The sequence below is a fragment of the Theobroma cacao genome, chromosome 9 (assembly GCF_053813885.1).
Source record: "Theobroma cacao isolate CCN51 chromosome 9, ASM5381388v1, whole genome shotgun sequence".
NCBI lineage: Eukaryota > Viridiplantae > Streptophyta > Magnoliopsida > Malvales > Malvaceae > Theobroma > Theobroma cacao.
In genome coordinates, this window is record NC_142647.1 from 41,211,703 (window position 1) to 41,230,850 (window position 19,148).

The 19,148-nt window shown below is 32.9% G+C and overlaps 2 protein-coding genes and 1 non-coding gene across 4 annotated transcripts; all 3 read left to right on the forward strand.

Annotated features, from left to right (window-relative positions):
* The first annotated feature begins 410 nt into the window (after positions 1-410).
* On the forward strand, positions 411-1,976 carry LOC18589849 (uncharacterized). Its single transcript, XR_001929436.2, has 3 exons — positions 411-772; positions 983-1,057; positions 1,752-1,976. It is a non-coding gene; the product is annotated as an uncharacterized LOC18589849 (transcript).
* Positions 1,977-6,384: 4,408 nt separating this feature from the next.
* LOC148760973 (uncharacterized) lies at positions 6,385-7,710 on the forward strand. Its single transcript, XM_007015004.3, is given in 3 exon segments — positions 6,385-6,726; positions 7,317-7,498; positions 7,500-7,710. Coding segments are annotated over 3 exon segments (516 nt in total). The 5' UTR covers positions 6,385-6,431; the 3' UTR covers positions 7,539-7,710.
* Positions 7,711-12,111: 4,401 nt separating this feature from the next.
* LOC18589850 (calcium-dependent protein kinase 8) lies at positions 12,112-17,307 on the forward strand. Of its 2 annotated transcripts, none has more exons than XM_088810062.1 (9): positions 12,112-12,567; positions 12,940-13,505; positions 14,193-14,316; positions 14,472-14,615; positions 14,842-14,994; positions 15,084-15,199; positions 15,356-15,523; positions 15,954-16,184; positions 16,829-17,307. In XM_088810062.1, the coding sequence occupies exons 2-9, from the start codon at positions 12,990-12,992 to the stop codon at positions 16,973-16,975; spliced, it is 1,599 nt and encodes a 532-aa protein (XP_088666188.1). In that variant the 5' UTR covers positions 12,112-12,567; positions 12,940-12,989; the 3' UTR covers positions 16,976-17,307. The 2 variants fall into 2 exon arrangements, with proteins under 2 accessions (XP_088666188.1, XP_017982809.2); XM_018127320.2 differs by having other exon boundaries at positions 12,112-12,563.
* Positions 17,308-19,148: the final 1,841 nt, after the last annotated feature.

Here is a 19,148-nt window from a genome sequence, read left to right on the forward strand (position 1 = left end):
TTCGGCATTTGAATTATTTGAATTTGAATCATTTTAAGTTTAAATTTTCTTATTTATTAATAAAAAATATGATTAATAAATAATAATTTATTAACATTTGAATAATTTTTAATTAAAAATTACTTTGAATACATTATTAATTTTTTATATTAATTAATATAATTTTTAAGATAATTAATAATATTTAAATTAAATATTATTAATAAATAGCACCTCGACGAATACAAATCCTCTACCCCCTTTTAAGCCCCCATCCGCGCCTCATCTCTAAATTTTTGCCATCTGTCCTATCCTTTAATGGGATGTTAAAATAAAAGTATAAAAAATTTTAATGTCGACTGTTAACATTACTTTAAAATAAAAAAAAATTCTCATACTAGGTTTTTTTCCTGCTTGTTGCCAACTTCACTTTTACCTTGCTTTGGCTGCCTACTCCTCTTTTACTTCACTTTCACCTTTGCCGAGCTATTCATTTTCTATTTGATAGTAATCTTTCTTCTGTTCTACCTTTCTTCCCTTGGTGATGGATGCAGACACCAACCAACCGCTTACCTGCCAATAGTAATAATTCTTTAAAGTCTAGTCTTGGACGACCTCGAAACTATTGAGCAAGGGACCCTTTCTCTAGCTCCTCCTCCAGAAGCCCACGGAGCGGTGAAGGGAACAAGATTTCTCTCTCCGAAGAAAAGCGTTCCTTCATTCATCCCTGCAGGCGAACTGATCCAGTTGAAACATAAACTACATTTCTACCCTGTAGCCCGTACCTTTCCTAGTAATTTATTTGGAACCTATCTCATATCTATTGATGACTAAAACCTCCCTCCACTCTTGGGACAGGGTTCTTATTTCTATTCTGATTTTAAGTTTTTCTTTTTTAATTCTCAAGGTTTTCGACATTTTTTCTTTGGAGGTTTGTTCTATTAATTGTTAAGTCTTATTTTGGGATTTCTCGTAAAGAAGTTCAACCTTTGATTTTTTATAGCGTCGTGAAGCCAAGGAGTGATCTGTTTTGGAGGATGATTATGACTCGCCTGGAAGACAGTTTCCAGTAACAAAGGTAACCAATTGACTATGAATTTTGATGGCTTAACTTACTAGACAAAGTTTAGATATGGAAATTTTATGTTGATTTTTGACGTGTTGATTGCTATTTATTTGGAAGGACAAGCCAATTGATTATGTGTCTCCTTTAAGTTTGTTTTTCTTCTCTACTTGAGAAATTTAAGAAAGAAGAAAAATTGAATTTTGGATTTGAAACATAACCCAATCAAACTACCTAGTGGCTATTACTAGTATTAGCTTAAAATGATTGTTCTAGATTTTATTTATTGTTCTTTGTGCTTGAACATCCAGCTGAAGAAGAAAAATTCGGATAAACACTTCTAGTTTATGTTTTAACTCTGGAACTTTGAACACCTTGGCTTTTTGTTTGAGTTGTTATTCTAGAAAAAGTTCTAGCTTTAACTAATGGGGTTTTGAATTTAACATTCCCAAGCAAAACCTCTTGTTTGTTTAGCTGTTTTTTAGCGTATTATTGAAAAAATATTCCATGATATTCCTATTGCTGAAAATTCAATTCTTGGTCATCTTGCGTATTCTTTAAACTGTTCTGTTAATGAATGTTGAAAAGCTTACTAGAGAAAATGTTGCCACATTTGCAGGCATTAATTCTAAACTTTCTTACCAAAGTTACTTTGATATTATCTTATTAGGTAGTTAACTGTATTATTTTTATGGTTGCAAAAATATAGGTTTTACCTGAAAAGAATCAACTACGTGGCAAACTAACAAGCGAATATGGCGGCAGGATTCAAAAGTAGATTTACAATGCTAAGCTTCCCTTACTAGCTATAATGCAGGGCAAATAATTAGAAGTGCTCCTCAAGAATGGAGTGCCCCTTACCTTTCAAATGTTATGTGATGTTCAATAAACTCTTCAATCCCTGTTAATCAAGTAGCTTTTTTAGTTTTTGATTTTCTATATAGTTTTTTTTTTCATTATTAACTTGCAAGGACATGCTCAAAGATCATCAACTTCTGCAACTAAAAGCAAACCATCCCAAAAAAAACCCCTATTTCATGTAGCCCCCAAAAAATGTTGACAGAAAACTCACCTCAATTAGTAAATAAGAAAAAAAAAAAAAGAAGCAAACACTTTTTTTTATCATGTATTATCATCTGGATCTAGATGAAGACACTAGAAAGAATAGCGAGTTCAGCATCCCAACTTTCCAACCCAATAGAAGTAGAAGACTCCAAATTTATTCTTGATATCAAATAAAACAATATTTGGCATAATTCAAACTATATAGAACTTAACAAATATGAAAAACCAAAGTTTTATCTCAAAAGCAAAATAAATCACTTTTATCTTTCGCAAGTAAATTACAATAATATTTAAAACATGTTGGTGAAGTCATATCTTTTATCTATCTTTCTCATCTCCTTCCGAAGTTTCTCTTTGTGAAATAGGAACTTGTGGTATTTGAGTCTATACATATATAAATAAAAAATTAATTAAGTATTATAAACAAAAATAAAAAAAATATTTATTAAATATAAAAGGAATTACTTGTAGTAAATCCACCATGCTTGTGATAGTAGATTGATGGATGTCAACATGAGTTTGCTGTCAAATATTCAAATATGTAAGTGATACATAAAATATAAAATTTAATTTTACTATTATAATATTTTAATTACCTGGACAAATTGAAATGGTTGAGTACACTGATTGAATCCACTTGTAGCACTATGGTACAAAGTATGAGTAATTTGACTTGAATCCTATGAAATTATTAGAATGGATGTATGATTATATAGATTATAAGGAAATTATAATTATAAAATTAAATTAAAACATAATATAAAACGATATCAAAAAATTATTATCTTTACCTCTTGAACTAGTGGAGTCTCTACTAATTTATCAATTTGACATCTTTTCTTTCTTTTAGCTTTTACCAAAGCATTTTTCAGTCGATGAGATGATCTATCTCCTTTATTTTTAGGTTTACATTTGATTCCCTTGATTTTTTGGCCTTCTTTCTTATTATGCCCACTTTCGTCAAATTGACAAACCTATTTTCCATCATCGGAGCTTCGAGACTCTTCAATTAATAACTGCTTCAAAGCTGTCTCAACTTTGCTCAATGTCTTTTCTCCATCACTCATAGCCATATTAAATGATTGCTCACTCATTGCAGCTCTTGTTGCTAAATTAGAATACCATCGAAGCAAAACTTTGTAACGAGTACTTACATCTACTTTAAGATCATTTGATCTAGTGGATGTAGAAGAATTTACCACAACTCCAATCTTCGCTTCCTTGGTCCATCTTTTTAATATATATTGATCTGGAACTTGTTTAAAATTCTAAAAGGAAGGCACCTTAAAAGCATGAGCACATAAAATACCAAAAAATTCAAATTTCTTACAACTATAGCTTACTGTCGAATTTGATGAATCAAAGGTAACTGTATGATGACGAGGTTTTCTTGAAGGAATGACTTTGTAACTAGTAGTATTGCCAACGATTTTAGTTGTGTACAATTCACAATCCCAAGTAAGTCAAAGTTCATTAGAAAACATTTTAAAAACTGTTAAAGTATACACATTTGCTGCATGCTTTAATCTCTCTATTGGAACTAGCAAAGATGGCTTGCTCTGGCTGACTTTGTAGTATGCTTTCAACTCTTCATAGCGTCTATCAACTAGTAATCTATGTAAGTGTTGAAACAAACGTAATAAATCATAGTTATAACCAATGTAATTTTTTATTTGGTTATTCATACTCTCACTTCTTTGAGTAGTGGACACGTTAGCACAAAACGTTTGTCGTCCATAAACCAAAGCCCATTTCTCCTTCAATTCAAATTGTCTATGTAGCCAACTATTATCTTTTAAATTGTATTTTGCAAGCATATGATCCCATGCATTTAGAAAATCTTCCTCTTCATCATAATCATAAACACAACTACTAAAATCTTTTGCAAAATTGCTAAATCTCTCAAATGTATCACTAAGATGTTTCGCTGCATTTTGATACATATGTCACCCACATAAACGATTATATATTTTAGGCCATTGTGAAGCAAGTGCCTTCTCCATTGCAGAGTCTTGATCTGTAAGGATCGTCATTGGTTTTTTCCCTGACATTGCTTTCAAAAATGAATCAAATAACCACATAAAAGTATCACATGTTTCATCATATAATAATGCTGCACCAAATATAATACTTTGCTTATGATGATTAACACCAACAAATAATGCAAAAGGTCTACCCTCTTTATTTTTTTTATATGTTGTATCAAAACATACCACATCTCCAAAAGATTCATAATCTAATTTCATCCTACCATCTGTCCAGAAAATATTTGTGATGAGATCATCAAGATCAACTTGGATAGCATAAGAAAAATTAGGGTCATCATGTTGAATATTTTGTAGATACTTTAAGACACCACCAGTATCTCCAACTTTCATTGCTTCTGTTCTCCTAGAACGTAAGTAATTATTGTAGTCTGCAGGAATAAAACCAAGATTCTCGAGTCCACCAACTTTTCTTGCCAAAAACCCAACACTCTCCTTTGGTGCTATTCTAGAGCAATCAACAATTTCAAGTTCAATAGCTTGAAGGAGATTAATTGCCCTTTGAGATCTTAAAAACATACACTTACGCAGAAAAGCTAATGCATGTGTATGTTCTGCAACAAATTTAGTAACACGTAATTTATCATCATATCGTGAAACTTTTAATACAACTAAGCACCCAAATCTTGTTTCTGGACAATGACTTTTGACATTATCATCTCTTTTATCATTTCTTCGAGTTCCTTGGCAAGAACAACAAAAAACCCTATCTATCCAATTACCATATTTATCCTTATGTCATTTACTTCTTCGAATACTAAATCCAACTTCTTTGGTGTATCTGTTATAAAAATCATAAATATCTTGTTCTGTTTCAAATTCCATTCCAACTTTTGAAATAATTTCTTCCGACATATTTGCATGAGCTTAAATCATAATATTAGTATTATAATCAATCATGTTTGAACACTTATCTTGCTCAAGATTCTGCTCCTCCATTGGTTCAATCGATGGGAGAATATCATCTTCAGTAAATTTTAATCTTCGATACAATTGATCTTTATTAATTGTATTTGTAGTTTCTTTATTCATATCCTAAAAAATAAAAAATAAACAAATTTAGTTATCTTTTAAATTAACAGAAAAATCATACCTTTTTTTTCTACTATTTCATTCTATATGCTCAAACATTTATTAATTAAACATAATTAATGAAAAAATACATCAACTTTGAATTAAACAATACACACACACACACACACACACACACACATATATATATATATATATATATATATAAAGTTTAAAAAATATAAAAAAATCATAAATTAAAAAGTTAATGAAAAGAGAACCACCTACGATTAAATTTGATATCAATATGTTCATGAAAGAACCAAATACATAATGGAACATGAATAATTATGGATAAGACATAAAAAAAAAATTGAATGCCTTTCAAAAGAAATATATGAAAAACGTTATTTGCAAGCACAAAATTGAATAAAACACCATGTAATGAATCAATAAATATAAAATTAAAATATAAAGAATTAATAAAAAAAACTTAGAAAAAGTATCTCAACAAAGGTGAAAGTGAAGTAAAAGAAGAGTAGGCAGCCAAAACAAAGTAAAAGTGAACTCGGCAGCAAACAGGAAAAAAACCTAGCATGAGAATTTTTTTTTATTTTTAAAGTAACGTTAACAGTTGGTGTTAAAATTTTTGACACTGCCGTTTTAACATCCCATCAAAGGATAGGACAAATGGCAAAAATTTAGAGAGGAGGCACGGATGGGGGCACAAAAGGGAGCAGAGGATTTCTATCCGTTGATCGATGCCTACTTGCTCTTTTTTCTCTCCTTGATTTTTTTTCTTTTTTTTTTATTTTTTTATTTTAAAAATAAAAAATTTGTCAAAAATAAAAATGATGTAACACATTCTTATTGATTATTTTTTTACAGTAAGTCACTTGTTTGACTAACTTCATTAATTAAAGTATAAACTGTTTAATATATAGTTAAACAATTTTTTTTTTTATATTTCTAGCTTTGAGTATATCAATATTAATAATAAATACATTGGGACTTGTAAAATATGCATTCGCCCGTATACATGAGCAAAGACCAAAACTAGGGCAATTCAAGTATTAATTAAGATATGATGAATCAGTTAATTTGTCAAAAATAAATAAATAAAGAATTGTAGTTGCCAAATGCGAAGCAAGCAATGGCATCCAAAGATAATTAGGAAAAGACAATTATAGCCCTTCGGGAGTTTTATCCTGAAATTAAGTCATTCAAGTGGCTATGGTTTAATTCCGCTTCCATCGCCAACATTAAAAATGTTGTCTCTCCATTTTTGCTTGCCTCAAAGCAAGCATCCATCCTCATTTCCTCCACTCTCTCTTTCCACCCCCAAGCATTCAACACCTACATCTCAATGGATTGAACATGGTGGGAATTATAGCAATGCCAAGAAAAGAACAAAGTTATCATCTTCTTGGATTATTCCTGCGGTGGACAATGATTCACAGCAGTTTGAGGTAGACCCAGAAAAGGCTAAAGAAGCCCTTCAAAAGCTTGACCAGCAGCTGCAAACCCTCTCAAAGAAACAAGTTAGCACTCCTAAGATTAGAGGCATGCTCCTTTCTCCCTCTCTGCTGCTTTTTATTTTTACAAGTAATAAATGAGCTTAGCTGTGCTAGCTATAACTCATACAATCCAAAAGAAGCGTGAGCAAAATTGGATTTAAAATGCAAAAAGTGATGCCATGGCATAAGTTCCTTTACCTTCTTTCGCAATTTGTTCCTTCAATTACATTCCCTTACTCGTCCAAGTAGTGAAATTCTGACTACATAATGTCTATATATAGGCCTTCGATGTCTTACTTTGAGCTGTGAAAATCTTATATTAAGGATGAAGCAAAGCTGTGTTATCAGTTAAACTGTTTGTGAAGGCAAAACGAACAGGTTCGGGGTTTAATTGCCCCAATATCAATGTAAATTCCTAAGACCATTTAGTGGATGTACTAATTAATTGGTGTTTGATCCAACATGTTGAATCGGCTATAATTAAAAGATTCAATATTAGGTCATATTCTCATTTCTACGAGCTATATACTGGAAATAAGATGTACTACAGTACTAGTTACATACATATTTACCAGCATATATACAAACAAAGGGTCTTGACAATAACATTGGTTTTTTTTATTTAACTGAATGCAGCTTCAGATGTGAAACTTGCAAGAGACAAAGGGGTAGAGGATACCCCAGAAATTTCAGGGTCTTTCCTAGCAAATTTAACTGCTGTTCTGCTTATTTTAACAATCTTTTACAATGTCTTATTTTACGCGGTGATAAAGCCATCCATAGACGGACCTGATGATCAGTCAGCTCCTCAACCTAGCCAGCCAAAGTGAGTCAAGAGGTGCAGCAGTTTTGCAGTAGTTGCAACCATTGATATACCACAAGTTTGCTTTCAGTGCGGATTCAATTGATGTTGGTTAGAGCTTAATATTAAGAGCAAATTTTTGTTCATGTAGTTGAAACTCAAAGTGTATTTTGGCCAATGTATCCGGAAAGCAAAATGCAAAGAAAGAAATATGTGAAACTTGAAGCGTATTTGTTGTAAGAACAAAAGCTGAAAATAAGGGGGAAACCATAGTTAAAATCAACGAGAGAAGTGCAAGATAAGCCAATCCAGGCAGTTAACAATTGAGCATAAGAAAATGCTTTAATCAAAGGACTCCTCCAAGTTTCCTTCAAAACTCAGAGCTGCTGCTTACCTGTGAGACTCAAGCATTTACCTTACAATTTCTAAGATTACAATCTTTTAAGAAATATTGACGCCTCTTCACCCTTGATTGGATCCTTAATTTCCCAGCGTCTTGATTTGTTTGACTCTTGGCATTCCTGCACTATAAGAGAACATGTACATGTGTGGGTTCCTGGATTGCAATATGCATGCATTTATTATTACTAAGAAGATTTGGCATATATAATTGTAATTAATGAAAATGCTCAAATGATGATGTTATTATACTACATCATTATGTATTATCATTTCAACATCACATTACATAAAATTACAAGTATTATTAATTTGATCAATTATTAATTATAAAAATTTATTTGATGTAAAATAAAAATATAAAAATTTAATTAAATAAAATAAAATAAAAAATAAAAATTGATTTAAATTTTTATAAATAATTTAATTTTTATGAAAACAGTTGCAGCTTTCTGTTTCCAAAACGCCGAGGCAATCGATGGGCCAACGGTAGTTCACGAGTAACCGCTGTGTCAATACAAAATATGAAAATAATATAATTGCTAAAAAGGATAAAATAAAATGGGCCAGAGTTGGGTCATTTGGTCCAGATTTTGATGCCTCGTAAAAGTAAAGACCTTTCGTCAAGAGTCAAGCACGACCTCTCCCACTCCCTCAGAACCAACACCAACCTCTCTCTCGGTCTCATAGACAGCTTCCTCTACTTGTCGTTACATACGTATACGGAAACTGGACCACTCAACATGAAATGGAGTAAGAGTTGTTATTAATTTTTTTTATTTAAGTGCTATTGATCAGTTGTTAAATTCATTTTATTCGGTGAGATTTTAAGTTCTTTTAAAGAATAATAATCTATTCAGTGAATTTTAAAATTGAGTTTGAAAGTATAATTTTGTATAAAAAAAGATTAACACCCGTGACTCTCGTTTCATGAATAATATCATTTAATCATGTCTTATTCTATTTAGACCTTAATCTTTAATTTTATTTTTACGTTTTTTTAATTATTGTTTATTTATTTTATTTTTTTATTAATATCTTAAAGTTTATTATTCGATTTCACAGATGTGATGTACACATGATGTAATTATAAAATACATGATACAAATCTCGATAAATGTCAAATAAAAATCTTTTATTGAGAATGTAAAAGAATGTAATGAGAACTCAAGTGGTTTTTTTTTTTTAAATTCCTGTTGCATTTGGTTCTATCTTTTGGCTTTAGAATTCTTAAGAGTCTAATAGCTATGTCTTGGACTTGATGCCAATCCATGCCTTATCAGCTCTGTAGTTGTGTCAATTTGATATCAAGTCTTATATGTACATCAATTTCAAGCCTAAAATGCTTTATATAGATGATTAACTCATCAAACCATGTTAAATTTGAGCTTAATCCAACAAGCAGAGATTCATGTTTCCATTTTCAGTACTTGCATCATACTGGGGAGTTGATAATGAGTCTTCAAGTAACTATTTTATTTTTGCTGTATTCGATTATTGCCCATTCTCCTTCGCTACCAACTATTTCAACTTCTGGATTATGTGTATTTGTTTTCCTCTGTTTTTGGATTTGTAAAACTTAGTTACTCATTCTGAATCTTTTAAGCCATGTCATATGTAGCACATGATATTTCTGCTGGGATTTCTGTTCTTTTGCCCCCATCAGAGTGGAGAAGCAGCAGGCTTGACAATGCCTGTAAAATATCCATTATAAGTTGTCAACTGAGACCTCTTTAGTCGCCCTGCAACCATACAAGTACAACTGCTAATGATGTGTCTGAACTCCGAATGTACACCTGATCGCATCCGTTTCATTGTTTTGAGATTGACTGACTATTAGATAATAAATAGTGCAAGCAAATTGGTTAAAGAAGCCATTCTTCAACTTAGGCTGGGTTGGGGAGATGTTGGCCTACTTAAAAATATGTGGAGGAGAAGAGGTGTACTAATCTTTACATAGTCAAAAAACAAAGGATTAGGATCTTTTAGCTATTCGGGCTGCCCTGTGTAAACCCAAAATTGGAAGAATAACACTATATTCTTTTGGGAAAAAGGAAAATTCGGATTCATGCATACACCTTCTATTTAATTAAGTGGAAATTCTTGAACGTAACTTTTGAACATTTGAGCATAATCTCACCACACCACTTTATAGTGCAAGAATTGGAACATCCTTTCCGAAATTTTAATTAAAAGAATGATATTCCTTTTATATCTTATTTTGTTATAAACAAAAAATTAATCCTATTTGGACTGCAGTAGCATTAGCTAGCGTCCGATTTCTAGAGCATTTTTCTGGAGTAAAACAGATGTCCTACCTCTCTACCATTCACAATCTGGCAAAGCAAGGACCACATCTTTATAAATTAGGCAATCCGTTCCTTTAATTATGATAAATTACTAATCTTGTTAACTCAAATTGTCCAAGCATCAACGTTATACACGTTTAGTGAACCCAAATGTGAAACGTAGTATATATTTAAAATAGAAAAAAAATTTAAATGACTAAGTAATAAATACATGAATCATCTTATTTAAAAATGTAGATTCCAATCTATTAAATAGTAAGCAATTTAGATTTTTTCTTAAATGGTTCTAGATAGTATTTGGATAGTAAAATTAATAGGGTTCAAATACTGTTTCAATATAATCGTAACTAAAAACTGTCTATTAAAAATAACTTATGTTTATGTTTTTTCTTCTTTTTATATAACAATTACTCTTTATTTTTGTCTATATGGGCACATAGTGAAACCCACGAAGGCACAACTTGTGTAGCATGTTTTTTCCATACCATTTTCTTCCTATTTGTCTAATCCACTATCTTCCATGCTATATCCAATCTCGAAAGAATTTATTAGTGTGAGAATCTAAGACTTGGATTTGTAATATGATTCATTAGGATTTATAAAGAAAAAAAAGTGGGTGTAGAGTTCCATTATAATCACCTCTTTCAAGCATGGTATGTGTACCATACTACATATTTTTCCCCAATTTATATCATTGAATCCAAGAGAAACTTGTCATGATATCCACTAGAGTTTTATAACCTTTGATGATTCTCAAGCCACTTTTGGCTTTTGTTGTTTCTTCTTTGACTTTTTTTGATCATGGGTGAGAGAGAGTTTGAGACTTTTTAGATGAGGAGACAGCATTTGTAACTTTTGCACTAAATCGGTTGAAATACACAAGCCTCTCTCAAAAAAGGAATTAGGAAAGAATAAAGACAAACCCTTCATTGTTAATGGGGTTAGTTAACAGTTACCTTCATCTAATCATCACTTAATTTTTATTCAACCTAACTTCTTTCTTTTGTTTTCTTTTACATATTAAACTCCTTTTTTTATATTTTAATTTTTATTTGATTTTATGCTTTAATTTTTAATAAAAAAAAAAAACCCAAGGCCCCTCTTTTTCTCTTCCAAAAAACCCTCTCTTACTCTGTAAGAGTTTATCTGTAAAAGAGAGAGAGAAAAAAAAAAGAGTTAGATTGATATGGTACTGTGGTCAGATAAAGTTAACTGCTGACTAATCTCATTAATAGTCAAAAGGGTAAAATGGTGCTTTCATATAAGAGAAAGTTGTGTTCTTTTCTAATTTCTTTGTATATTTTCACTATTGCTAAATTAAAATTAAAGTTCAAAGAAGAATAATGATTTTTGACTCTTAAAAGGAGAAGTCAGTTACAAGCAAACGACATTGGAATGATGATCAATTAAATTTCAAACTTATAAAAAAATTTTCTTAAAAAAAGAAAAAAATTGTCAACTCCAATTATCCTTCAATTTTTTTACATACAGTTCACAATAATTAAAGAATGAAACCCTAACATGAAGATGAACCTGAGCACAAAAAGGTCCAAAGAAAGGTGTCAAACTTTGACCAGCTTTGGACCTCACCAATGTTCTTGGGTTTGGATTAATCTAAATGTTGCATTATAAAAGTGTCTTGATTTATGATCTAATCATCCCTAATTATAAGTGGGTTTAAGCTCTAATCACCCTCTAAATTTCAACTTGGTAAGTGTATCCCTTCACCTATCTTCTTCTTCTTGTTTTCTTTTTTTTTTTTTCAAAAATACAAAATATTTTCAGCTAAAACCTTTTCAAGTACTTTTATTTGCATTTCTATTTTTTTAGCAAACATTTAGAAAGCTTTATTAATGAATTGGAAATAATAATAAAATAAATAAAGAAAAGCAAAAATAGAAACAAAAATTTTTATTATACCTTTTTCTATTTTGAGGTTTGTTTGGGTAATTTTTGGAAGAAAATAATTATAGGAAAAAGGGGGAGAAAGGAGAGAAGGGTTCTTGTTCTATCTGTCTGTCTTCCATGGTTGAATCAAGAGAGAAAAGAAAGAAAGAAAAGAGTAAATTTTGATTTTATTTTTCTTTTAACAAAATAAGAAAAGAGAGAGAGATGTTTCAGAGAGAGGAAGTCTTTGCAAGAAGAGAGCTTTGACTTCTCTCTCTCTCTCTCTCTCTCTCTCTCTCTTATCATCTCTTTAAGCATTTTTTCTCACACATTGAATTGTCTTCCTTCCACATTTCACCCAGAATATATATAAAAAAAAAAAACTTTTCGTTTTCTCTGTAGTGAAAGAAGTTTCATTTCCGAAACCCTTGTGGGTTTTCCTCAGGTTCTTTTCTCAGCGCTCAAATTGCAAAAAGAAAACAAAAGGTTGGTTAGTTTAAATTTCTTCCCTTAATTTGCAATACATATGTTGTCTTAGTTTAAGGTGCTCCATTGCTTAGACAGATTTTCTGGGTAATTTTTGTTTCTTGTTGGAGGGGTTTGTTTCTGTCTGTAAAATACCTTTCAAAGTTTAAATCTTCCAACTTTCTAGGAAGTTGTTCTTTTTTTTTTTTCCTCATTTTTTGGGACTACTTTTGGTGTATATTTTGCCAAAAAAAACCCTTTTTTCTTGAACGTTATTTGATGTTGTGGATCTAAGATTTTAATTTTGACTTATTAACTGTATGGTTGCCTCACAAGTTTTTGAGCTTGATTCCTTACTTTATCTGTGTTGCTTATGGGCTTTTTCGTGAAATTTCAGGAAATTTGGAAAGTTGAGTGCTTTTGGTTGTTTTGGAGGGTTTTTTATTCATGGGAAATTGCTGTGCTACCCCTGGTTCTCCAGTTCAGAGTAATAAAAAAGGGAAAAACAAGAACAAAGCTAATCCATTTTTTGGTGATGATTATGCTGTCACTAATGGATCTGCTACTACTTTCAAGTTACGGGTTTTGAAGGAACCCACTGGGCATGACATTTCAGCTCAATATGATCTAGGCCGTGAGCTGGGGCGTGGTGAATTCGGCGTAACATATTTGTGTACTGATGTGAGCTCAGGTGATAAATTTGCTTGTAAATTGATATCCAAGAAGAAACTTAGGACTGCAGTGGATATCGAGGATGTGAGGAGGGAGGTACAGATAATGAAGCATTTGCCTAAGCATCCTAATATTGTTTCCTTGAAGGATACTTATGAGGATGATGATGCTGTGCACATTGTGATGGAATTGTGTGAGGGAGGAGAGTTGTTTGATAGGATTGTTGCAAGGGGACACTACACTGAACGGGCAGCTGCAGGGGTTATGAGGACGATTGTCGAAGTTGTTCAGGTTGAATTGTGAATGATCTTTCTGTTGTTGAATTGGCACAGTCTTGCGTTTCATGTTTATGGTCATATATGATGTCCACACAGTTATTCCTTATATGTTTGCTAAAAAACTGGTTTCAGCATTACATGAGTCCTACATCTGTTCTTGCTGTTTTGTTTTAAATATTTATTAATGTTAAATGAGTAGATGTTCTTATTGATTTTAACCACTTTGAAGCAATATGATAAACTCAATCCATTTGCTTGGTTGAATTTTTGTTGGTTTGGTGTATAACCCACCTTTTCAGATATTTTCTGTGCACTTAACAATCAGTTTGGTAGATTGGATTTTGTCATTTGGTATAAAATCCACATGTCTGACAACTTTAGGCATTCATGGTGGATAGTTTATCTTTATGTTTCTAAAAGTTATTTGTGAGACATATTATATACTATAATTATGTCTCCATGAGCTCATGATAGCTAATAAGGATGTTTTAAAGTACCTTACCTGTTTCTGCCTGGACTTTGGAGTTTGCTTGAGAAAATTGAAATCTTTAATGTTTGGGGTTCAATGTTGTTTCTCTTCACATTTCACTGTCTATATACTTCTATGCAATTGTTCTCTCTTTTCTTTATCTGGACGACGGTGTTTCCATTTAGCATGAAGATAAATAACCTTGTAAGCTGTATGCATTTTGTATTGCAGATGTGTCATAAACATGGAGTCATGCATCGTGATCTCAAACCAGAGAATTTTTTGTTTGCAAATAAGAAGGAAACTGCCCCATTGAAGGCAATTGATTTTGGGTTGTCAGTCTTCTTCAAACCTGGTATTGCGTATTAAGTATTTGACTATTTAAGCATTAGAAGTGTTTTTCCCCTTTTCCATCTTCGATGGCAATTAAGTTCAGACTGCTTTAGTTATCTCCTTTTTTAAACTATCTCAAGCAGCTCAGTTTTGCCTCAATAATGCCCTTTTTAACAGGTGAGCGTTTTAATGAGATCGTTGGTAGTCCATATTATATGGCTCCAGAGGTTCTTAAACGTAATTATGGCCCAGAGGTTGATGTTTGGAGTGCTGGAGTTATCCTCTATATTTTACTTTGTGGTGTCCCGCCATTCTGGGCAGGTTGGTCTTTCAATTTTCAAGGGTTAACCATTTTCTTTTGTTCATTTGACTCTATGAAGTTTAGAGTTCAAGATAGTGGTAGAGATTTGCTTCCAGAGCCTGTGGGCAAAGATAAGGGAGACATCAAGAAAAAGTTTTCTTTTTAAACTGTTTAAAATTTTCTCCATCTACTCTTATTTCATTTAGAATAATCGATATAAATAACAAGTATCATGTTTTCATACAGAGACCGAGCAGGGTGTGGCACAGGCAATTATTCGCTCTGTTATTGACTTTAAGAGGGACCCATGGCCAAAGGTTTCTGATAATGCAAAGGACCTTGTAAGGAAAATGCTTAACCCTGATCCAAAGCAGCGTCTTACTGCTCAGGAAGTGCTTGGTAACCTTCTGTACATTTATCTGGCGTGCTTTATGTATGTTGATATGTATTGCCCTTCTATAAAAAATCATCCAAACTATTGTATGCAGAACATCCATGGTTACAAAATGCCAAGAAAGCTCCCAATGTTCCTCTGGGTGAGACTGTGAAAGCTAGGCTCAAACAATTTTCTGTGATGAACAAGCTGAAGAAGAGAGCTCTAAGGGTATTAATTCAAATATCTCCTCTTATAGTATATCTACTTTTCAGTTACATGATACAATTTTTTGGGGCTACCTAGGAACTGGTTCATTATCGGCTGTATACATTTCTAGTTTCTACTTTGTACTGACAGTAATTTGGAGTTTTCTTGATTTGGCAGGTGATCGCTGAGCATTTGTCACTGGAGGAAGTAGCTGGCATAAAAGAGGCATTCAAAATGATGGACACTCGAAAACAAGGCAAAATAAACCTTGACGAGCTTAGGATGGGGTTGCAAAAGCTTGGCCAACAGATTCCTGATGCAGATTTGCAGATCCTAATGGAAGCTGTAAGATTATTTGTGCCTGACCCCTAAATTTATTTTATTTTTGATCCCTTCAAATCTAAGAAATAATGATGTGACTAATGCAACCCCTTATTTTAACTTTTATATTGTCTTTAAACATTTGAAGTCTGTAACTAATTTGACAATGTTTTCTCACTCAAGAAAAACCGAATAGAAGAACATGAAATTTGAGGTGGGGGAGGGGGTATAAAAAAGAAAAGTTAAGCTTCAGTATTCTTTACTTCTATCGTCCTAGTCAATTCTTCATCTTTTGGGAGACACTTGCATAAAGTCTATATTCTGATCCTTCACTCCTAAATCTTGAAGAGGGAGAAAGTCAGTTTCCAGAGTCTGACCATATTTCTATGACGAATGTTTCCTATTCAGAATTTCCAGTTTCATTAATTTAATAACTGCAACCTGTTTTTAACAGGCTGATGTTGATGGTGATGGAACTCTTAATTATGGAGAGTTTGTAGCAGTTTCAGTTCACCTCAAGAAAATGGCCAATGATGAGCACTTACATAAAGCTTTTGCTTTCTTTGATCTAAATAAAAGTGGTTATTTAGAGATAGAAGATCTGAGAGATGCCTTAAATGATGAAGTTGACACCAGTAGTGAGGAAGTTATCGATGCCATTATGCATGATGTTGACACTGACAAGGTGAGTACTGCCACATCTGTAATTTCATGTTCAGTAACTGTGTCTCCTATTTGAACTTAAAAAAGCTTCATCTTGACAATATTTCCTCAAAATATCATTGCCAAGGGCTCGTCTTATAGACTGTAGCTAAAAGCAAATTAAAGTCATTTCTCAAATATCTCATTTAAGCCATATATATTTTCTATCACTATTGATTCTGATTTTGGTTTCCTTTGCAGGACTGAATAATGTTTTATTCACTATTGTTTATCTGTTATTTGCTTGTTCTTTGCATTGGCAGATAATTGGAAGCTATGTGTCTTATCAGTAGTGGAAACCTAATTCTGAAAATGTGATAAGTGTGCATTTGTTTTATTTTTAGTACTCGAAACCTTAAACAACCACCCCACTTTGCATTCAGTAACAACCTGGAGAGTTTGATGCATTCATCTTATCAATGTCACTTCTCTTCAGCGATCATGCTAGTTTCTGTATTGCACCTCATTGCCTCATCCGTTGCCTTTCTGCTATAGATTATTGTATTGAGATATATAAATAGCTGCTTATGTGCATCTTTTACTTTACATATGTGCAAATCCTGCATGTCTTGCGCTTGGATGCAAGCTGTTTAATTGGAAGTTAAAGCTTCTACTTTTATGTTGCAGGATGGACGCATAAGTTATGAGGAGTTTGTTGCAATGATGAAGGCTGGTACCGATTGGAGAAAGGCATCGAGACAATATTCACGGGAAAGATTTAACAGTCTAAGCTTGAAGTTGATGAGGGATGGTTCATTGCAATTAGCCAATTGAGTATTAAGTGGAATGAAGAGGAATCACAAAAAAGAAACTAATGTTGCTACGGAAAAAAAAAAGAGAATTGCCTTGATTTTTGTTTGGTTGATAAATATTATTGTCAATTTCTTTCTTTCTTTCAATTTAATTTTTCACGTGAAACCCCTGAGATAGGTAGGCTTAGAATGGTGTGGTTATAGTGTCTTTTAAAAAGCTGTGTTCGAAATTTGTTTGTGATGAGTTAGTTGCTGAAGGAAGAGGAAAAGGCAAAAAGTGTTGGTTGTTCTAGCCCACAATTTGTGGTTGTAAATATGTCAATCAGGCTTTTAATGGTGTTTTTGGTTAGAAAAGTCTTTGTCTGGCATTCAATTTGTCTGTCTCAATTGCTTTCATCATGTGCTGTCCAAAGCCTAAAAGATAGAACCACTCCACCCTGAGCTTTTTAGGTGATTTGAGGACTTTAAACTTGGCCTGCTCTGCTTTATTTTACTATTGTCTAAATCATACCTTAAAAACCAGAATCATTTATTGATTGCTCAATGTTCATGTTTCCTGACCCTTTGGTCTAGAGAAAGTTGCAAGTTCTACAAAAATGGCGGCTTATATTATGGATTTCCTTCCTTTTTCACTCCCTCTTTTCTGCGTTATCAGTTGCCTGCATTTTACTCCAATGGCAGCAGCCAATTGCCATCTATGAATGAGTTAGTGATGAGATTTATTCCTAGAACGCTCAATGTATTCCTAGCCACTTTATTTGTTCTCAGTCGCTAGCATTAGCTGACATTGCGGTCTGCCAATTTAATATGAAATTCCCAAACAACGAGCACTGTGACAATGAAGTTTTCCATTCCCATTGGTTAGGGAATTTATCACCTGCCTGACACAACTTTAAACAATGAACCAACCTCTGGAAACGTTTTAACTTGCTGTTATAATTAGTTGGCCTTCTGGTTGATATGTTAGTATTTCACAAATTCAATGTGCTACCTTCCCTGCTGATCTCAAATACTAATAAACTCCTACATTGAACATGTGGCTCTGCAGGGTAGCACCTCAGGCTCACTTTAACCCAAAACCAACCTGACCAGACACGTTAAAGCAGGGTAGGATGGATTTCAAAGAAAGTTGAGTCCGGTTCTAGCAGGCTCCTCGGGACACTTCGGTTCAAAATGTCCTGTTAACCAGCGCTAGATTACTTAAGAGTACTAGTTCAAAAAATCTGCGGGTCTGCTTGCAACCTCAATTGCCAAAACTCATGCAGGTAAGTGCAAATCTCACACTGGTCATCAGGTACATAATTTCTATAACTCAAGAGTGACTCGAGTACTAACTACTAGACATTGCATGAGGATATAATCCTGCATATCATCTAATCAAATGCTTTACTCAAATGACAGTATGCAGACCATGTCAGCTGACAGCACCCTCTAGAGACATGCACAGCTGTTCCCCTCTAATCACCATTCAGAAAGCAAGCAATCTGCAAAACTAAAAATTGATCATAAGCCAGGTTCTAAAGATTAGATTGCATTCCTTGTGTGCCCACCAGACATAGATTCTACTCATATTTGGCATCTTCAACCACCAAATTCTGACAGAAATTAAGCTTATAAACACATTACACATTACAATGTGAAATGTTTTCATGAATATTTTGCACACTAGATAATTTGATGCTGTATGTTTCAGTTTGGCATATCAACGTTTTGACCCATTGAGTTCCAGTTTCAATCAAGACTTGACTTTGAAGCATCTAAACTTCCAATCCAGTATTAGATTGTGCTGAATAGCAAGCATAGAATAAGATAAGATATATAGCATATGAGCAAGGAAAGCCTACACCAGCACTATAGCTCCGCATTACCTGCTGAGGAAAAGAGAATAGGAATGTGCCATTGATACATTCAATTCATAAGCAACCATATGCACAATTAGTTATTCTTTTCACTATCTACAACCTAGTAAATGCCTACCACAACAAATCTCTCCCTCTCTCCTGAGGCTAAATTATCTATGTTGTTCAGCTAAAACTGTAATAGATTAATGATAGCCACACCTCACCTTAGAAAGTGAGCTTTCAAGTTCAAAATCCCCTGACCCCTAACGTAACTGTCAAAAAGATGTACATATTGCAAATTTGCATTAACTTCTATTGCTGAAACTCTTATGAGGTAACGAATTTTGTTAGCTA

Excerpts from the sequence above, each read along its gene's own strand:
- LOC18589850 (XM_088810062.1), top strand. The coding sequence starts at position 12,990 with ATGGGAAATTGCTGTGCTACCCCTGGTTCTCCAGTTCAGAGTAATAAA. Across the intron at positions 14,616-14,841 it reads TGTCCCGCCATTCTGGGCAG|AGACCGAGCAGGGTGTGGCA; the intron begins GTTGGTCTTTCA and ends GTTTTCATACAG. Across the intron at positions 15,200-15,355 it reads TGAAGAAGAGAGCTCTAAGG|GTGATCGCTGAGCATTTGTC; the intron begins GTATTAATTCAA and ends TTGATTTGGCAG.